Source organism: Natrix helvetica (genome assembly GCF_964273705.1).
Source record: "Natrix helvetica genome assembly, chromosome: 2".
Taxonomy (NCBI): Eukaryota; Metazoa; Chordata; class Lepidosauria; order Squamata; family Natricidae; genus Natrix; species Natrix helvetica.
The window spans coordinates 3,201,688-3,223,669 of NC_138552.1; the positions used below are offsets into that span (position 1 = coordinate 3,201,688).

At 43.7% G+C, this 21,982-nt stretch overlaps 1 protein-coding gene across 6 annotated transcripts in view; it reads left to right on the plus strand.

Moving 5' to 3' along the window:
* Positions 1–247: 247 nt before the first annotated feature.
* The window catches only part of LOC309385705 (aquaporin-7-like), a gene marked incomplete at its 3' end in the record, with an annotated part of 29,440 nt that continues 7,705 nt past the window's right edge, over positions 248–21,982 (plus strand). For 2 of the 6 annotated variants that reach the window (XM_081940404.1, XM_081940409.1), the window contains exons 1-6: positions 248–770; positions 6,531–6,662; positions 14,638–14,795; positions 14,937–15,054; positions 17,195–17,321; positions 19,090–19,227. In XM_081940404.1, coding sequence (XP_081796530.1) covers positions 14,755–14,795; positions 14,937–15,054; positions 17,195–17,321; positions 19,090–19,227 — 424 coding nt within the window. In that variant the 5' untranslated portion in view covers positions 248–770; positions 6,531–6,662; positions 14,638–14,754. Of the gene's footprint in view, positions 771–6,530; positions 6,663–14,102; positions 14,796–14,936; positions 15,055–17,194; positions 17,322–19,089; positions 19,228–21,982 lie in introns of those variants that run through there. The other 4 variants (XM_081940407.1, XM_081940406.1, XM_081940408.1 and 1 more) reach the window with 4 other exon arrangements.

Below are 21,982 nucleotides of genomic sequence, written 5' to 3' on the forward strand. Positions count from 1 at the left end.
TGTTTCTAAAATTCCTTGAATTGCGTGGCTGGTGTAAATATTGATAGGCTGTCCAAAAGTTAATTTATTCGCTTCCTCCATTAGGAGAGGAGTAGCAGCCAGCCTTTTGCATCAACTGTTCGGATAGATAAGCCACAAGTTGTCAACTTCCCTTTTCTTGCATCAGGACTCCCAGCCTTTTGCATCAACTGTTCGGATAGATAAGCCACAAGTTGTTGTCAACTTCCCTTTTCTTGCGTCAGGACTCCCAGAGCAGTGTTGCCTTTTGAATCCACAAAGAGATTAAAAGGTTTTTCTAAGTTGGGGAGCCGCATTACCGGAGCTTGAGATAATTCTATTTTTAGGGTTTCAAAATGCCCATTTTTGTTCCAGCCCCCAAATGAAGGGTTCCTTTTCACCTCCCTTCGTGGAGATTTACAAAGGTTTGGCCAAGAGAGCGAAATTTGGAATCCAGATTCTGCAATATCCTGCTGCACCTAATTTGGCACACAGCTTCTTTTCGCTCATGTCCTATTGCCCTCTATTCTCGACTTATGGTGTATCTTAAGTATTTAACTTGGGGCTTTTCCAGCTGAGCTTTTTGCCTTGGGGCACGGTGTCCCTTGTCCATTAACAGATGAAGCAATTGATTGATTGGTATTTTTTCTTCTTCAACAATTCTCCTTCGTCTGTTCGGTTACTGAGATATTATCTACATATTGGAGTAGCACATCTCCATCTTCACAAGGCTGGAAATTTTCTAGGTCTGAGGCAAAGACTTCGCCAAAAAGGTAGGTAGATTTTTAAATCCTTGGAGAAACCTAGTCCAAGCAAACAGCCTCTTTGACCTGTTACGGGGTCTTTCCTACTCAAAAGCAAACAGTTTTTGTCTGTCTCTATGGATTTGAGATGGTGAAGAAGACGTAGGCGGACAGGCATGGCTAGAGGCTTTACTTGTATAATTATAGATGCATGATGAGACGCATGGCCTGGTGGATTATTTTCTTCCATTTAGGGAACATTTCAAGAGCTTCAATACAGGGCGGCTGTTTGTCAGATCATCAACCCCTTGGATATTTAGTACATTGTTGGAAAAGGGAGCCAAGGGTTTTGTAATTACTGATCTAGACCCCCCCCCCCTGTGTCTACCAAAAAGGTTACATTATTACCCCCTATCTTTATTCGGACTAAGAGTTCGGGGGGTGGACGGTGGACTAAACCCTGGTCCCCTTCCCTGCCCCCTTATCCCAGCTTCTACCTTCTGAGACACTCTAACATCCAGTGGCCTTCTTCCTTGTACCAATTACATCGACCTCTGCTCTGGCTTTGGGATTTATTTGACAATACAACTGCCAGCAATTCGGCTTTACGTTGCATTCTATCGTCTTTCTTTTTCTCTTCTACTTTTTCTCTGTTCACAAAGACTTTGCGAGCGATTTCCATTAATTGGCTTATGTTCATCCCTAAGCCACCTTCGTGCCTCTGGAGCTTTCGTTTAATGTCCAGAGCACCCTGGGATATGAAAGCCATCGCTAGCATACAGGCATTTTTGGGATCCAGGGAGTTGATTGGGGGTGTAGGCTTTATATGCTTCAACCAGCCTTTGGAAGAAGGCTTCGGAGTCCCGGAGGGGGGGGTCATGTCTCCATAGAGACCCCATTGTAGATTTTATCTTGGAAACCGTAAATTTAACCCAGCCTGAAGGCTTCCTCTGTCTGCGGGCTTTAGGATTTTTCCAACGGCACTACTTAAACTTTCTCCCTCTTCTCCATTAAGGAGAGCAATAATTAACTGTTCCAATCCTGCCAGGTTGGATTATGGGTTTCGATAATGACCCTGTTGTTTCCAATTTGTAGTGGTGAACGGGACGTATTGAAATAGAGGCTAAATTTCTGCCTGTCCCTGTCCATCTATAACTCTTTCCACTTGGCGAAGTGGAGCTAGGAACTGACTTCTGGTTTGGGAAGCAATGGGAGACGTCCGTTGGGCTGCAGGAGAGGGGGGGGTCTGCAAAATGGACCTTCCTCTTCATAGGGTGCGGTCTTTAGGAGAGGCTTTTTTTCGGGGTGACTCCTTTTGACCTCACATTTGCCATTTCCTTTTATTCAAGCCACACAGATCTTCATGGCTTCTTTTTTGCTAACTGGGGGGCTCTTTCTCTGACTGGGATTCTAACTACTGGCCCCTCCTCGACAATTCTTCCGGCAGTTCCCCTGGCCTCCCGCTTTTCCTGTCTAAGGGCCTCGGCGAGAAAAATTACATTTCCTCTTGCTCTTTCAAGTTCCTTCTTCCCTGAGATTTTGAGCCCACTTAAGATACGTTTTGTATGCTCATTCCACAAGTTCAGAGATGCCTTTCCTGCCCCCCCCTTTTTTTCCTAATGTCATCTGCAGAGTGACCAATGAAGATCATATTGACCATTTTCTTATTTTCTTCAACCTCAGGATCTAATGTGGTATATTGCCTAAACGTTTGATAAATGCATTCTAGGAATTCCCCTGGATTTTCGTCCTGTCTCTGTTGAATTTAATAGACCTTCCCTAAATTCTTAACTGTTGTTTGAATCCTAACAAAACTAAGTTCCAATAGTTTTGCAGCTGAATGGACTAGGTTTCCAATCTGGTTCCTTCAGTAACCATGTCCAGTCTGGATCCTTTGCACGATGCTTCTGAAAAGACTTATTCATGGTTCCCTTCACCAGCCTTCTTTTCTCTGGGGTTAATAAAATTTCCATCAGACTTTTTATGTCAGCCCAAGTAGACTGATGAGTTCAGAAAAATGGATGTGAAAAGGACATGCATCTCATCTGGATTTTCTCTATAAGCAGGAATTTGATTTTTCCAATTATATAAATCAGCCATTGAGAATGGAGCATATATCCACACCTTATGTAGCTCCCCCTCAGCTTCTGGCAATAAAATTCCCTTAGGGGCAATTTGGGTTTTTATTTCAACTGCTCCCTTGGACCAGATTTGTGGTCCACTTGATCTCTCCCTTCGGTAACCTTTTTGGTTTTCTTCCTCCTGGCTCCACCTAATAGGACCATTTGTTCTTTCTTTTTTAACAAAAAAAACCCCACTTAAACACATCATCAAGGACAACCTTGCAAGTTAAAGCAGACAGGAACTAAATGTTTCGTTGAGACTTTCTTTTTCTTTTTCTTTCCTCCTTGAGGCTTGTACAATAGGGGTGAGGATAATTTCTCTGCCAGAGACTTTACTAAAACTTTCTTAAAGTTTTTTTCAACATGCATTGGAGGAGCGTTCGAGGAACGCTCCCCACCTTCCCATGTTCTATTTCTAACACAATCTCTGCTGACCTAAATCTCTGCTGAACTAAAACATATGAAGAACGGTTGCAGGAACTGGGTATGTTTAGCTTAAGAGAAAGAAGGACTAGGGGAGACATGATAGCATTATTCCAATATCTCAGGGGTTGCCACAAAGAAGAGGGAGTCAAACTATTCTCCAAAGCACCTGAGGGTAGAACAAGAAGCAATGGGTGGAAACTAATCAAGGAGAGAAGCAACTTAGAACTGAGGAGAAATTTCCTTACAGTGAGAACAATTAATCAGTGGAACAGCTTGCCTCCAGAAGTTGTGAATGCCCCAACACTGGAAGTCTTTAAGAAGATGTTGGATAGCTATTTGTTTGAAACGGTATAGGGTTTCCTGCCTAGGCAGGGGGTTGGACTAGAAGACCTCCAAGGTCCCTTCCAACTCTACTATTGTATTGTATTGTATTGTATTGTATTGTATTGTATTGTATTGTATTGACCTGTGGCCCCGGAGTTCACAGTCACCAACAGGAACTGCAGCAGATTAACCTCCCATACAAACCTAGAGCCTCATTAGGATATGCCAGTTCCATTTGGAAGGGACGCTATCCCGGGCTCAGGGGGGTGATCGGGCCCCCTCTTCCACTCCTAACTGAGTGGGTCTACAATTCTTTTGATACTTGCCTGCAGGCGTCTTCTTTCTCAGCCGGCATAATTTTTATTAACTTGTCCTGATCCTGGTCAGATTCTTGGATCGGTGGTGTCCTCCGGATGCCAAACAGGGGTCATCGGCCCCCTTCCAGAGAAAGATCTCCATGGCGCCTGAAGAAGGGTGAGATGGCCTCGATGGGGCACCGGTCGGTCCGTTCCGTCCTCAGCGAAATATCGCTCTAAGTCCTGCCGCCACGGTCGCCAGAATTGTTGCAGAAAATGACAGGCTTTAGACTTCTCAGGATACAGGAGGAGTTTATTTGGCAGCCAGGTTCAGAAATGTTAGCCCATGGCTAATGTTGCTAATTTCTGAACAACCTTCATTATCGAAGCACGCATTCTTATACATTCTCAAAGACAGCGTAACACGGAAACACTTTACTCATTTCTTATTGGTTACCTTGAGGAAAAAGCCTTATAAGGAGATGGGGGTCTTACTTCTCCTTTTGTTACAGGTATGGACTACGTGCCATTAAAGAAATTTAATTGAACCTTGTGGTTTTGGACTTTTGACATAGGGACGTTTGCTGGAACATGTTGTGGTTGAAGGCTGATGACATTTCCCTGCCCCTTTAAGCAAGCTGCTAACTGTCCCTTTTATGCCACGTCTTCATTCTTATATTTTAATCCATATTTTATTCTACTTTATCAGCACCAATCGGCCTTTTTCCTAAAATCTTAGCATGGTCAGGAAGTCTTCAAGGGCTGAAAGACCAACAACCAGTTCGTAAGCGAATAGGTAGATTTTTTTTAAATAAAAAGAAATCCTGGAAAGAGGCAAACAAACCCTGATCATGCGGAGAAACTGACTGGGACATGTTCAGAAAGTCCAAACAATGTATGCTGTTCCAGTCAGCTTAGGGAAATGTAATATTCTGCCTTTTTTAATATTTCCCAAAATATTTCATTTTTCTGGGTTTTGGGAGTGAGTGAGGGGTCTTCCCACAAGTCTTTATGCTTAAGGCAGGACTAGGTTTTAATTTTTCTGCTTCTAGTCCAGCAGGGGAGGGAAATTATCTGGGGAACTGAAGTAACATAAGTCTGTTTGTGAATAAAACCACATGAGTCAAGAGAGGCTCAACAATTCTTACCTTTTACCTAACATCCAAAAATACCCTGATATGTTCCATAGTTAAATAGTGTTGAAGGATAAGGGCTTCTTCAGGGTATTTTTAGGGCATTTAGTAAACGGGTGGGTAAGGTGTGAGTTGCAACAACAGAAATACTGGAGAGAGAGGTGAGCCAGCTAGCAAACATACACACAGACAAAAAAACCAGGTGCTCTTCGGCTCTAACTGTTGGCCAACCAAAAGCAAATTTGGCCTAGTGGCTAGAAACCAGGAGACAGGGGGAGTTCTAGTGCCACTTTAGCATGTAACCCAATTGGATGACTTTTGCCAATCACCAGAAGACCCTGAGTTCTAATCCAGCCTTAGGAATTAAAGCGGGATTTGGGACCGATCATCATGGAATTGGGAGTTCTAGTCCCGCCTTTGTAAGAAATTTTGCTGGGTGACTTTAGGCCAATCACCAGGATACCGTAAATTCTAGTCCCACCTTAAGTATGAAAGCCAACTGGGCAACTTTGGCTAAACACTGGGAGACAGTGAGTTCTAGTCTCGCCTTAGGAATTAAAGTGGGTTTCGCAACTTTTGGGCTGATCTCCAGGATTTTGTGGGTTCTAGTCCTGCCTTATGTAAGAAAGTCTGCTAGGTGACTTTGGGCCAATCACCAGGAGCTGGTGAGTTCTAGTCCTGCCTTTGGCATGAAAGCCAGCTGAGTGACTTTGGCCAGTCTATCTCCCTCAGCCCAACCCACCTCACAGGGTTGTTGTAGTAGAGAAAACAGGAGAAGGAAGGAGCATTAGGCATCTTTGCCACCTTGAATATGTAATATAGATACTCCTCGACTTACGACCATCATTGAGCCCAAGATTTCCATCTTTAAATGAGTCATTTGTTAAGTGAGCTTTGTCTAACTTTACGATAATTCTGGCCACAGTTGTTACATGAATCCTTCAAGTTGTTAAGTGAATCTGGCTTCCCCATTGTACTTTGCTCGTCGCAAAAGGGGATCCCATGACCCCACGACCGTCGTATATAGGAGTCTGTTGCCCAGCATCCGAATTTTGATCACATGACCACAGGGGTGCCACAAAGGTCGTAACTGTGGGATTCATTCCTATTCAGTGCCGTTGTAACTTTGAACGGTTGCTAAATGAACTGTTGTAAGCCGAGGACTGCTTGCAAAGGCGGGATAACTAATCGAATAAATGAAGAATGTTCCATGGACCATTTCTAGATCTGATGCCAAAAATCTAGTTCAGTGTTTTTTTTTCAACTTTGGCCCCTTTAAGAGGGATGGACTTCAACTCCCAGAATTCCCCAGCCAGCTGGGGAATTCTGGGAGTTGAAGTCCACCCCTCTTAAAGGGGCCAAGGTTGAAAAAACACTGATTTAGATTAACAGCTAAGTTAAAGTGATGCACAATTCCACCCGGGGAGAAGCCTTAACTCCTTCCTATCTCAGTTTGCCTGGTTGTAAAAGTTAATGTTTTATGGGCAGAGATGGAGCGGAGCTGTGCGTGACCCTTGCAGTGTGATGACAAAGACGACCTTTGCGATGCTGATTGCCGAAGCAAGGATAAAATGCACACCGGGACTAAAACACGAGACTATTATCGGCCGATGTTTGCAGGTAAGCTTGGAGTTCCTAACTGGAAAGGCAAAACACGGGGTCGATCTTGACTTATGACCCTCATGGAGGATACGGTTGCAAGTTGTGAAGGCCCTAAAGAAGCGTGGTTTTTTTAACGTTTTTTGCAGCGGTCAGTAAGCGAACACGGTCAGTAAGTGAAGCAACTGTTTACAACAGGCCTGTTTTACAGGAAAATGAAAATAAATGCTGATTTGGGGTATGTGCGTCAAAAATATAGGGTCAGGTGACCACAGAAGGTGGCAACTGGTCGTAAACCGAAATATGTGGTAAATACTTTTTTGGGGGGGGGTCCGTCGTAACTTTGAATGGTCACTAAGCGAGGACAAGCTGTAGGAAGGGAGTTTGCGTATGAGACAGAATAGCTGGATGAAGACAGTCAGTGTGGGATGAATATTTCGTACAGAGGCTTTGTTCTTTCCTCTGAAATCCAGAACCTTCCAGATGGGTTAAGAACATCCAGGGAAATCTCTTACGGCAATGGTTCTCAATCTCGGTCACTTGATCGAGCTTGCCTCCAGAGGTTGTGGGTGCTTCATCACTGGAGTTTTTATTTATTTATTTATTTTAAAACATAAAAGACAACATAAAAAATTCTCATCCATTACATACATACAGCGTGTTGTTTGGTTAAAAGCCTTTGTGCATCCATATTTTCAATTACGTATACAATCACAAATTTTCTGTCTAATATAACTAGGTACCTCCCTTTTATTGTACTTCATATGTTTAATTACGGTTAATATTTCTTTCTTTGCAACGAACCTAATTCCCTTGAATTCTTAATTGTCTATTTAATAACAATATACCTTTATGTAGTCATTTATCTCATTCTGAATATTTTCAGTGTAAAAGAATTTACCAACTGTTTATGTTTATACATCACTACTTTCAATTATGCATAATCCTGCCAATCATCCATCAAGTATGTCCATCCAATGTTGTCCTTGTACATCATACATTCAAGCAAAAATATTATTCCTTCATTTTTAAACAAAGTATTCTAAATACTCACTTCATATATATATATATATACCAATTTTTCATTACTTCCTTATTAAACTATTTATCAACCACAAGATATCTTTATAATATACATCACTACTTAGAGTTATGCATAATATCACCAATCATCTATCAAATCTACATAGATTCATTATTATCCTTATCCTTCATTTTAAAACAAAATATCCTAAATTATTCAATTCATATATATGTCAGTCTTTCGTTGTATCGTTATTAATCTATTTAACAACATAATTGTATTATCACTTATCTCCTTCAATTAAAACATAAATAAAACATTTTTCATTTCCAGGTTTTTTTGTCCAGTCACTGATAAAACAAATCCCATATCTTATAAAATTGCTCATCTTCTTGTTCTCTAATTTCAAATGTCAATTTACTCATTTCGAATAACTTCCTCCTGTTTTGGTATTGTTTCATTTTTTCAATTTTTGGAAATATGATTCTAGCTGCTGTTAAAACATTTACAATCAAATATTTCAAATCTTTACTGTAAATTTCTGGTATGATTCCGAATAAAAAAATCTCTGGTTTAAGGTCTATGTGTTTGTGTATCATTTTCTCCAACCACATGTGAATTTTAGCCCAGTATCTTTTGGCTTCAGTGCAAGTCCACCACATGTGGTAATATGAGCCAGGTGTCTGATGACATTTCCAACCCTTTTCCGATTTATTCTTGGACATTCTTGCAATTCCCATTAGGGTTAGATGCCACCTGTAAAACATCTTATACAAATTTTCTCCATATGCAGTTGACATTGTCATTTTATAATTTTGAGACTACAATTTCTGCCATTTCTCTAAATCAATCCCATGTCCAAATTTTTTTCCCCAAGCTATCATAGTTTCTTTAACTTGTTTCTCTTGTAGTTTGACCTCTAATAAATATCCATATAGTTTTTAAATTACTTTTTCATCAGTACCTGTTAAAATTTTGTCTAGCTCAGTCATTTTGTTGTAAATACTTTTTGATTTTCTATCTTCATTATATCTAGAGTGTATCTGCACATATGAATACCAATTCATTTCTATTCCTTCTTGTTTCAGCTCTTGGATAGATTTGAGTTCACCCTCTGCATTCAGTATTTCAACATATCTGTTTGTTCCTTTTTATATATTATTGGGTATGAAAATGCTTCAATGGTTGATATCCAGACTGGAGTTTTTAAATGGTGTAATCTTTTAACCTTTTCCCAATTTAATAGCAAAGCCTCCTTTATATAATGTCTTCTAAAATAACCATGTGCTTTAGTTCCCTTATACCGTAAAAAAGCATGCCATCCCAACAGTAAATCATGACCCTCTACATTCAATAATCTAGAGTTTTTTAGTGTTATCCACTCCTTAATCCACATCAGGTTTGTTGCTTGATAATATTGTTGTGGAAAGCAAGGACTCTAAGACCAGCTCTTTGTAATGCAAGAAAGTTTATTGCGCAGGTTCAAACAGCTCAAACAGCATAATGGGGTCTGAACCCCGAACAGTTCATCCTGACAATCTTTTATAGCTATATTGACGTAAGCATATACGTATACATACATTTGCCAATTATGGTAAAAGGATAAATGGAAAAGTACAGAATAGACAAGAATAAAAGTACGTTAGTGGGCAGTTTTATAAACCACAAACATCTGCAAGAAAAACACGGAACTGTCCCCTGTCCTTGATCGATAAACAGGATACACCCCTCATGGTCTGTCTGTGCCTAAAGATAAATATATAAATGTCATGCCTCAGCGATCTCATCCTGCAGCTGTCTGCAATTTTCTCCTTCCTTGACCAAAACCTTGCACTTATAATGAACCAAAGTTTGAGGCCTAGTTTTTCTCCTTCCTTAATATAACTCCCAGTCAGGTAAGCCCAATCCTCTCTTGTTCTAGCATCTTGTAGCAATTTGAGTTTTATTCTTGCTTTTTTCCCTTGCCAGATAAACTTCAAAACTATTTTGTTTAGATCTTCAAAAAAGTCCTTGCCCAATCTGATTGGGATTGTCTGGAACAGGTAAAAGATTCTGGGTAAAATGTTCATTTTAATTGTAGAGATTCTTCCTATCATTGATAGTTGTAGATTTTCCCATTTCATCAAATCAGTCTCAATTTGTTGCTTTAGTCTAGTATAATTGTCCTCCTTAAAGTGTTGCATCTAGCTGATAGGTATATCCCCAAGTATTTAACCTGGTTTGTGATTTGAATCTGCAAAGCTTCCGCCAACTCTTCCTTTTGTCTTAATGGTATGTTCTTTGTCAGAATCTTTGTTTTGTCTTTGTTTATTTTCAAGCTTGCCACTTTTCCGTACTCCTCTATTCTTTCTAACAATTTGGGTGCTATCTCTAGTGGGTCTTCAAGGATAAAAACCAAATCATCTGCAAACGCTTGTAGCTTGTATTCTTCTTTTTTAATTTTCATTCCTTTTATTTCTTCTTCTTCTCTAACATGAATTTAATAAAGAGATTGGTCTACAGTTCTTGGTTTGCGTTAGATCTGTCTCCTCTTTGGGTAGTAATGCAATGTATGCTTCTGACCATGATTTAGGTATTCTACTCTCAGACATCACTTCATTCATAACTTCTAAGAGTGGGAGAGACAAGGATTCTTCAAATGTTTTGTAGAATTCCACTGGTAATCCATCCGTTCCCGGGGCCTTTCCATTATTGGCTGTTCCATCTATTTTTGAAAACCTCCAGTGATTGTTCTAACTGTTAGGAAATTCCTCCTTAGTTCTAAGTTGATTCTCTCCTTGATTAGTTTCCACTCATTGCTTCTTGTTCTAGCCTCAGGTGCCTTGGCGAATAGTTTGACTCCCTCTTCTTTGGGGCAACCCCTGAGATATTGGAAGACTGCTATCATGTCTCCCCTGGTCCTTCTTTCTCTTAAGCTAAACATACCCAGTTCCTGCAACCGTTCTTCATATGTTTTAGTCTCCAGTCCCCTAATCATCTTTGTTGCTCTTCTCTGCACTCTTTCCAGAGTTTCAACATCTTTTCTACATCGTGGTGACCAAAACTGAATGCTGTATTCCAAGTGTGGTCTTTCCATTTGTCTGAGATGATATAGAGTCTCCTGCTTGAGCAGGGGGCTGGACTAGAAGACCTCCAAGGTCCCTTCCAGATCAGTTATTCCGGAAAGTGAGAACAATTGATCAGTGGAACAGAAGTTGCCTCCAGAAGTTGTGAATGCCCCAACACTGGAAGTCTTGAAGAAGATGTTGGATAGCTATTTGTCTGGAACAGTATAGGGTTTCCTGCCTAGGCAGGGGGTTGGACTAGAAGACCTCCAAGGTCCTTTCCAACTCTGCTATTGTATTGTATTGTAAAGTATAGGGTTTCTTGCTTGAGCAGGGGGCTGGACTAGAAGACCTCCAAGGTCCCTTCCAACTCTGCTATAGTATTGTATTGTAAAGTATAGGGTTTCTTGCTTGAGCAGGGGGCTGGACTAGAAGACCTCCAAGGTCCCCTCCAGCTCTGCTATTGTATTGTATTGTAAAGTATAGGTTTTCTTGCTTGAGCAGGGGGCTGGACTAGAAGACCTCCAAGGTCCCTTCCAACTCTGCTATCGTATTGTGTTGTAAAGTATAGGGTTTCTTGCTTGAGCAGGGGGCTGGACTAGAAGACCTCCAAGGTCCCCTCCAGCTCTGCTATTGTATTGTATTGTGAAGTATAGGGTTTCTTGCTTGAGCAGGGGGCTGGACTAGAAGACCTCCAAGGTCCCTTCCAACTCTGCTATTGTATTGTATTGTAAAGTATAGGGTTTCTTGCTTGAGCAGGGGGCTGGACTAGAAGACCTCCAAGGTCCCTTCCAGCTCTGCTATAGTATTGTATTGTAAAGTATAGGGTTTCTTGCTTGAGCAGGGGGTTGGACTAGAAGACCTCCAAGGTCCCTTCCAGCTCTGCTATCGTATTGTATTGTAAAGTATAGGGTTTCTTGCTTGAGCAGGGGGCTGGACTAGAAGACCTCCAAGGTCCCTTCCAGCTCTGCTATCGTATTGTATTGTAAAGTATAGGGTTTCTTGCTTGAGCAGGGGGCTGGACTAGAAGACCTCCAAGGTCCCTTCCCTGTTATTCTGCTAGTGTAGTTAATACAATCGCCTGCTTAGGTCCATGAGGTGAATCCAGGCAGTATCAATCATTTCAAGGGGGAATGGCGAACATAGAAATGGAGAAAGGGGAGGGGGGGAGGCCAAAGTATGAGATTCATATTTGTGACCTTTGAGCCACGTGGATCGTGGAACAGGTCCAAGTAGAACTGGCAGCACGTCCCACCCATTCTTTTGACCCACAGCCATGACATCTGGCTCTTGGGACTCTCCTCATTCAGCCTCAGATTTCATCAGGAATGCTTTTCTGATGGCAATTTCTGTGCAATGCGCTTTTTCCTCTCTGAAAATTGCCCCAAAAGGTGGCTCAGTGGTTGAGCTTGACAATCAGAAAGTCGGCAGTCCAGCAATTTGAATCCCTCGTGCTGTGTAACGGAGTGAGCTCCCGTGACTTGTCCCAGCTTCTGCCAACCTACAGTTTGAAAGCACGTAAAAAATGCAAGTAGAAAAATAGGGACCACCTTTGGTGGGAAGGGAACAGCGTTCCGTGCGCCTTTGACGTTGAGTCATGCTGGCCACATGACCACGGAGACGTCTTCGGACAGCGCTGGCTCTTCGGCTTTGAAATGGAGATGAGCACCGCCCCCTAGAGTTGGGAACGACTAGCACATATGTGCAAGGGGAATGTTTACCTTTACCTAACCAGGGCCAACATGAATGCTGGGGGTCCAGCCTCTTCCAGTTCATCCTTTTAAAAATATTGGAAACGTCCCATATTGATTGATGTGGAGAATATATGGGAAGATGAAATGAAGTATGAATGCATCTAAAAACATTTAAAACGTGGAACATAGAACCCTAGGGCTGGAAGGGACCTTGGAGGTCTTCTAGTTGAACCCCCTGCTTAAGTAGGAAGCCCTAAAGCATCCTGGCCTATGGGTATCCAGTCTCCTCTTAAAAGCCTCCACTGATGGAGCCCCACAATGTCTGGAGGCAAGCCATTCCACTCATTAATTAACAGAGTAGCAGAGTTGGAAGGGACCTTTGGAGGTCTTCTAGTCCAACCCCTTGCTCCAGCAGGAAACCCTAGACCAGTGTTGGCAAACCTTTTCGGCACCAAGTGGACATGTGTGGGAGGCAGTGCCGAAAACCGGAACAGCAGCTCCCCGCCAGAGCGCCAGAAACTGGAAGAGCAGTTCCCTCATGGGCATGTGCACACTGGGAAGCTGAGCTTCCTGTTTCCAGTGTGTGCATTTGCACTGGTCCAACCGGCAGCTCAGCTTCCTGTCGCGTGCATGCGCACCAGGGAACTGCTCTTATGGTTTCGAGTGCCCCCATGTGCGAAGACCAGCTAGCCAGTGTGCATCTACATACCAGAACCCAGACGAGCCACGAGTGATGGCTGCCATGCCTAGCGAGATGGCTCTGTGTGCCACTTCTAGCACATAAGAATGTCATCACTGCCGTATACTATCCCAGACAAATGGCTGTCCAGTCTCTTCTTGAAAGAGGGATGGAGTACCCACGTCTGGAGGCAAACGGTTCCGGTGGTTAATTAACAGAATAACAGAATTGGAAGGGACCTTGGAGGTCTTCTAGTCCAACCCCCTGATCAAGACCCTATACCATGGACAACAAATGGCTGTCCAGTCTATTTTTGAAACCCCCAGGGTTGGAGCATTCACAACTTCTGGAGGAAACTTCTGTTCCACTGATTAATTGTTCTCACTGTTAGGAAATTTATCCTTAGTTCTAAGTTTCTTCTGTCCTTGATTAGTTTCCACCCATTGCTTCTTGTTCTTCCCTCAGGTGCTTTGGAGAATAGATTGACTCCCTCTTCTTTGTGGCAACCCCTGAGATATTGGAAGACTGCTATCATGTCTCCCCTAGTCCTTCTTTTCATTAAACTAGACATTCCCAGTTCCTGCAACCGTTCTTCATATGTTTTAGTCTCCAGTCCCCTAATCCTCTTTGTTGCTCTTCTCTGCACTCTTTCTAGAGTCTCCGCATCTTTTCTACATCGTGGCGACCAAAACTGAATGCAGTATTCCAAGTGGGGCCTTACCAAGGCCTTGTAAAGTGGTATTAACCCTTCCCGTGATCTTGATTCTCTCCCTCTGTTGATGCAGCCTAGAACTGTGTTGGCTTTTTTGGCAGTTGCTGCTCACGGCTGGCTCCTATTTAAATGGTTGTCCACTAGGACTCCAAGATCCCTCTCACAGTTACTACTGTTGAGCAAGGTACCACCTATACTATACCTGTGCATTTTGTTTTTCTTGCCTAAATGTAGAACCTGACTTTTTTCACCACTGAATTTCATTTTGTTAGATAAAACAAAATAGCCTCCAGGTGGTCTCCATTATTCTGCTGTTGGTTCCTTGTTTATAGGTTCCACTCCAATGGAGTTTTGTTCTCATTTCTGGCCTTGCCTTACAAGTGGGATAATTTTGCAAATTGTTACGTTATTATACCGGTCTAACTCACCCTAAAATTACAGTGTGTTCCACTGTTTCAAGATGAAAGGATGAAGGTCACGTCCCAGTGTTGAGTAACTCTCCCAGTTATTCCACTCTGATGTCCCTTTGTTATAGTTTCACGAGTACAATTTCCTTGTGAAATACATATATAATTATGTCATTGATTGCCTCCTTCTGACATGGGTTTTGACATCATTTTCCGGGAACCAAGATCACAAATTCTTTGGGCTACAATTAGAGCACGATACGATCTCTTGATGTTATCACGTCTATAGTTAGCCCCGTGAATAGATGCCAAGCTGATATTTCCATTTGTCGCTCTGAGACAAGCAGTGTGTGTGTGGGGGTGGGTGGGGGCCAGGACCACACACAAACTTTTTTGAATTTAATTTCCATCCTTCGCAACCCCTTGCAAATCTCAGGTTTCGTTCTGGATTCTGCAAGAATTCCTGGAGGCCGGCCGGCTTTTTCTCACAATGGATTTGAGGTCACAATGCTGCAAAGGCTTGTGACTCCTTGGCCTCGTGGTGGCCCAGGAGATGGTGACAAGAGCAAGAGGCGGGGTGATGGAAAGGTCTAAGTAAGGACAGCAGATGCTCAATTGACTGGTTAGACTTTAACCTGATGGTAGGCACTATCTGGAGGAGATGAAAGGACACAGGTGTGTTTGAAGCCGCTGCAAACACCAGGGTCTGTAGAATGACGTCTTCTTTCCCAACAGAAGTCGTATCTGGAGGCCAGTGAGCGAGATGTTGGAAAAATTAGTCAGCTTGGTGACCATCCGGAATGAAACAGTCCGTCAGGGTCTGGCAGAAGCTCTGGGGACCTTCCTCATGATGGTGAGAAAAAACCCAGGGTCTGTGGGGGGAGGAGGAGATGGGTGGACTTCAATTCCCAGAATTCCCCAGACAGCAAGGCAAGTACTCAACCCATCTTCCAGTAGGTTGAGTTTGAGAAACCAACTAAGTTAGAAGAGGGATGTGGGGTGGGAGGGAAACGTTGCAAGCATGCCTTTTCCTGGCTTATGGAATTTTTTGGTGAGAGAAAAAGAAATGAAATGTTGATTAATGGGTTTGAAGATTGGAAGGTATAGCTTAACGGAAAGAAGGAAGTGATGTCACTTTAGAGAGAGTAGGAAAAATATTCTATAAATGTATCCATATGCACTCTGGAGATGATTGGTAGCTATTTCTTATCTTATCTTCTTTCTTTCTTTCTTTCTTTCTTTCTTTCTTTCCTTCCTTCCTTCCTTCCTTCCTTCCTTCCCTTTCCTTCCTTCCATTTCTCTTTTCCCTCTTTCTTTCTTTTTCTTCCTTCCTTCCTTTCCTTTTGCTGTTTTTCTTTTCTTTCTTTTTCTTCCTTCCTTTCTTTCCTCTGTCCTTTCTTCATCTTTTCTCCCCCCTATTTCTCCTTTCCTCCCTTGCTTCTCTTCACTTCCTCTCCTTCCTTCCTTCTTTCCTTATCATCCGTCCGTCCATCAATCCATCCATCTCTTTTCTTTATTTCCTTCCTTCTTTTTCATCCACCTGTCTATCTCTCCTTCCTTATCTATCTATCTATCTATCATCTATCTATCCATCGATCCATCTATTTCTTTCCTTCGTTCCTTCCATCCATCTATGCATGCATCCTCTCTCCCTTTCATTTTTCTATTTCTTTTCTTTTACTATATTATTTTTCCTTATTATCTAACTTTCCTGTTCCATTTTTTGAAAAAAATTGTTTTTAAAAAAATTGTCAACCCAAAATTGTAAGCAACCAAAATAAAACCCAGGTTTGGCTCCAGCAACCTCTGATCGGGAGATCTTCCACCACCTTGGAATCCTGTCTGCTTGGACTCAGATGTGCAAAAACAAACATGAAAAAAAAACACCTCCATATTTTTGAGTCTAACAAATTAAATTTATTATTATTATTATTATTATTTTGAGTCCTCCAGTGAAGGACTCTATTCCCAGCCAAACAGGGGAGAGAATGATTATGTCACAATAAAAGCAAAATGTTATTGATGAGCAGACTTTGCAAGCTACGATCGTCAACCAATGCAAGTAGGGTGAGAAAGTTAGACCAATCTTTCCCCCATAGTGGTATTTTAGATTAAATTAGATTAGGTAAAGGTTCCTTTTGCACATATGTGCTAGTCGTTCCCAACTCTAGGGGGCAGTGCTCATCCCTGTTTCAAAGACAAAGAGCCAGCACTGTCCGAAGATGTTTCCATGGTCATGTAGCTGGCATGACTAAATGCCGAAGGCGCACGAAACACTGTTACTTTCCCACCAAAGGTGGTCCCTATTTTTCTACTTGCATTTTTTGTCTTCAAGCTGCTAGGTTGGCAGAAGCTGGGACAAGTCATGGGAGCTCACTCCGTTACACGGCACTAGGGATTCGAACCACTAAACTGCCGACTTTTCTGATTGACAACCTCAGCGCCTTAGTCACTGAGCCGCCACATCCCTTAGATTAAATTAGATGATTGGTGAATGTATTTCTCTGTCTTCAAATGGCCGCAGCCTTCTAGGTTCCAAGTGGAAATCAGAGAATTTAGGATTTTCGGCCTGCAAAACGTGTCCTGAATCTGATTTTTGAACTCTCTCCAGGACATTTTTCAGGGAATAACAGAAAAACGGTGCATTGCTTTCCTTCCTTCCTTTGTAAATCTCTGTTATCCTGTTTTCTTTCTTCCAGGCCTAGTTTCTGTAGAGGCCTCCTATCTCAGGAATCTCCAAACTTGACCATTTTAAGACCCGTGATCTTCAACTCCCAGAATTCCCCAGACAGCATGGGCATTGGAGTCCACAGGTCTTCAAGTTGCCAGCTTTGGAGACTATCTAAAGTTAGCCATTTGTCTGAAACGGTATAGGGTTTCCTGCCTAGGCAGGGGGTTGGACTAGAAGACCTCCAAGGTCCCATCCAACTCTGCTATTGTATTGTATTATAAATAGCCCTATCCAAAATAATCGCAGACTTTTCTTCTGACAGACCTTTGGCCTTGGCTCCGTGGCACAAGTTGTGTTGGGGAAGCACCAGTTTGGAGAGTACTTGAGCATCAATCTTGGGTTCGGGTTTGGTGTTATGTTGGGAGTCCATGCTGCTGGTGGCATCTCAGGTGAGTCTAGCAGGGGAGGGAGGAGCTGGATTACTACACTGGGTAACCTAGAGCGAAGTGCGCGACCACCAAACCCATAGGATCACACCACTGTGCCAGGTTTCCAAAAGATGCCCTAAGTCCGTAATGGTGAACCTATGGCACGCGTGCCACAAGTGGCACGTGGAGCCATTTGTCAGGGCACGTGAGGCGCTGCCCTGTCAGCTGGCCAGCGCGCATGCGCGCGCTGGCCAGCTGAGTTCACCCTTTTAAAAGCTATTTTTCGCCTTCCCCAGGCTCCAGAGGCTTTATAGGCTTCCCTATATGACTTCTGGGTTGCTTGGAGGGTCGTTTTAAGCATTCCGAAGGCTTCAGGGACCGTCTGAGGCTTCCCTGATGCCTTCGGAGCGCTTAAAACGACCCTCCGAGCAACCGAGGGTGGTTTTAAGTGCTCCGAAGGCTTCAGGGAAGCCTCCGGACAGTCCCTGAAGCCTCCGGAGAGCCTCCGGGGGGTCGGGGGAGGCTCTTTTCGCCCTCCCCAGGCTCCTATAAAGCCCCTGGAGCCTGGGGAGGGCAAAAAACACATGTAACATGGGGGGCGCGTTGTGCGTGCATGCGCACTGGGGGGATCGCGCATTGTATTATGGGTGCGGCACGCCCACACTCGACCCCCCTGCGCTCCCCCCACTTGTGGCACGCGAGCCAAAAAAGGTTCGCCATCACTGCCCTAAGTGATTGATGATTCATTATTATGATTAACAGGATGGGAAAAAATATATTGGAAATTATAGACTATAAGGCAGTGGTGAAACTGGAAAAGGGTTACTACCGGGAGTAGCTTGGTGGGCGTGGCAGAGGAAGGATACTGCAAAATCCCCATTCCCTCCCCACTCCAGGGAAGGATATTGCAAAATCCCCATTCCCTCCGCACTCCTTGTGGGAGGTTACTGTGAAATCCCAATTTCCTCCCCACTCCTGGGGGAAGGATACTGCAAAATCTCCATTCCCTCCCCACTCTGGGGCCAGCCAGAGGTGGCATTTTCGGGTTCTCCGAACTACTCAAAATTTCCGCTACCGATTCTCCAGAGCCTGTCAGAGCCTGCTCAATTTCACCCCTGCTATAAGGACTACAAATCCAGGGGACTTAGGGATATAAACTTGGGACTGATTAGATCTTACTGGTAATTGGTTTTAATCAGGGATGATATTGACTTATCTTCCCTACTGGTTTGCAAATGTGAGCCCATATGTACGTGCATGCATTCAACCTTCCATGCATGTGTTTGGCTAAAAAGTAGTCCCTAAATGGGATAGCACAGGGTAGGGCCACACGAGATTTCTGCTACCGGTTCGGGGAAACTGGTTCTTAATGGTGTTTATAGAAATTTGAGATATTGAAAATGTGGCGGAACACTGAGTGACCTCTATAATATCCCAACGTTAGGAGTTAATGAGTATATAAAAGAACACATTACAATTATAAATGACCACATTAAGGTTAGAAGTTAGAAGATAAAAAACGGGGCGCATGCAATTGTATTATTACTGGGAACACGGTGGGAAAAATACGTTAACCCAGCCGTTACACTGTCCACAAAGAAGTGTTGGTTGTCAAAGAAAAGCTGCAAATGAAACTTATACAAAAAGAAAGAAAGAAAGAAAGAAAGAAAGAAAGAAAGAAAGAAAGAAAGAAAGAAAGAAAGAAAGAAAGAAAGAAAGAACTTGGTTGCCATTCGCCTTCCTACAACCATCCTAACAGTGCTTCCCCCGTCCTCTTTGTCACCCCAAGGGGCTCATATGAATGCGTCAATCACTTTCGCCAATTGCGTCGTTGGAAACGTACTTTGGCGCAAACTCCCGGCGTACGTGATTGGACAATTCTTCGGATCGTTCGCCGCATCGGCTATTATTTTTGTTTTGTATTATGGTAGGTACGAATCCTGCTTGGATTGCAGGAGGGAGGGGTGGGGGTGGGGGTGGGGGGAAATTACAGGTAGTCCTTGACTTACGACCAAAACTGAGCCCAACATTTCGGTTGCTAAGCGAGATACTTGCTAAGTGAGCTTTGCTCCATTTTGCCACCTCTCTTGCCGCGGTGGTTAAACGAGTCATGGCAGTTGGTGAGTTAGTCACATGGTCGTTAAGTGAATCTGGCTTCCCTGTTGACTTGGCTTGTCCGAACTTCGCAAAAGGGATCACATGACCCCAGGACATTGTGACCGTCATAAATATGAGTCCATTTTCAAGAGTCTGAATATTCACCTGCAATGAATTCTGAGTGCTGCAATGAAACAAACAAAATGTAAAAATGTTGTGATGTTTATGTAGTTACAGTACTTACCAAGCATATTCTATCTGTTCCATTCTCTATTCTATTTTCTATTCTACTCTACTCTCTATTCTACTCTACTCTATTCTCTATACTCTACTCCAGCGATGGCGAACCTTTTTTGGCTCGCGTGCCACAAGTGGGGGGAGCGCAGGGGGGTTGTGTGTGGGCGCACCGCACCATAATGCAACGCGCGACCCCCCCCCAGTGCGCATGCGTGCAAAACGCGTGACACCCCCCATTTTTACATGCTTTTTTCGCCCTCCCCAGGCTCCAGAGGCTTTATAGGAGCCTGGGGAGGGCGAAAAGAGCCTCCCCCGCCCCCCCGGAGGCTTCAGGGAAGCCTCCGGAATGCTTAAAACCACCATCTGAGCAAACCGGAAGTGACTCCCGGGTTGCTTGAAGAGTCGTTTTAAGCACCCCAAAGGCATCAGGGAAGCCTCCAGACGGTCCCTGAAGCCTTCGGAATGCTTAAAACCACCCTCCGAGCAACCCGGAGTCACTTCCGGTTTGCTCGGAGGGTCGTTTTAAGCGCTCCGAAGGCGTCAGGGAAGCCTCCGGACAGTCCCTGAAGCCTTCAGAATGCTTAAAACGACCCTCCGACTTCCGGTTTGCTCGGAGGGTGGTTTTAAGCACTCCAAAGGCATCAGGGAAGCCTCCAGACGGTCCCTGAAGCCTTCGGAATGCTTAAAACCACCCTCCGAGCAAACCGGACTTCCGGGTTGCTCAGAGGGTCATTTTAAGTGCTCCGAAGGCGTCTGGGAAGCCTCCGGACGGTCCCTGAAGCCTTCGGAATGCTCGGAGGGTCGTTTTAAGCGTTCCGAAGGCTTCAGGGAAGCTTCCAGGCGGTCCCTGAAGTCTCGGGGGTGTGGGGAAGGCTCATTTCGCCCTCCCCAGGCTCCTATAAAGCCTCTGGAGCCTGGGGAAGGCGAAAAATAGCTTTTAAAAAGGTGAACTCAGCTGGCCATTTGTCAGGGCCTCGCGTGCCCTGACAAATGGCTCCGCGTGCCACTTGTGGCACGCGTGCCATAGGTTCGCCATCACTGCTCTACTCTATTCTCTATACTCTATTCTCTATTCTACTCTACTCTATGCTCTATTCTCTATTCTACTCTACTCTATTCTCTATACTCTACTCTTAATAATATTGTGGCTATTCCATCACCGTAGATTTTTCAAGAAGACAGGACAGCCATTTGTCTGAGATAGTACTGTATAAGGATTCATCTTCAAGCAGGGGTTGGACTAGATGGCCTCCAACGTCTGTTCCAGCCCTATGATTTTATGAAAGTGAGGAGCATGCTGAACAGAACAGAATAACAGAGTTGGAAGGGACCAGTTGGAGGTCTTCTAGCCCAGCCCCCAGCTCAAGCAGGAGACCCTAGACCATTTTAGACAGGTGGCTATCCAGTCTCTTCTGAAAAACCTCCAATCACGTAGCACTCACAACTTCTGGGGCCAACTTCTGTTCAACTGGTTACTTGTCCTCACTCTTAGGAAGTTTCATTCCAGATTGCTTCTCTCCTTGGTTAGTTTCCACCCATTGCTTCTTGTCCTAATTCAGGTGCTTTGGAGAATAGTTGGACTACCTCTTCTTTGTGGCAACCCATGGGATATTGGAAGACTGCTATCATGTCTCCCCTAGTCCTTCTTTTCATTAAACTAGACATGCCCAGTTCCTGCAATGGTCCTTTGCATGTTTTAGTCTCCACCCACCTTGAAGAAAAGAAAAGAAATCTATTAAGCTGGTAAAATTACATTTTGCACATTTCTGAAATGACATCCCACCCACTGGGTGTCCTCTGGGCCAAACTGCCAGCCTTCTATTTATATTTTTCTCTGGCATGGCTACTGAGAGAATTTCTACTGGTTTTGAAGCAGGAGATATAAAAAAAAATGGAAAGAAATCAAAAGGTGAATTCTCCTTAGGGATGATCTCATCTCCTCCTTTAACAAGCCCCCAAATAGGAAGCAGTGCCTGATTAAGGTGGTTTAGATTTGGGGGAAAAGTCAGTTCCCCCCCCCCATGAGTATTGCTGGGATGAGAGACCACTAGGAGATCCCAAGGCTGCAGGGTAGAGTGGGGAGTCATAAAATCATTCCTGGTGGAGGTGATGGCAGAAATTAGCACCCCTCCCCTGGAATGTAGCCAAGTCATCCTCGACCTGCGGCCACAATTGGTCCCAAAATTTCAGTTGCTAAATGAGACAGTTGTTAAGTGAGTTTTACCTTAGCCCTAATCTTTCTTGCCAAGGTTGTTAAGTGAATCACTGCACTTATTTGATGTTAAACCAGTAATATCGTTGTTAAATGAATCTGGCTTCCCCCATTGACTTTGCTGGTCAGAAGGTCG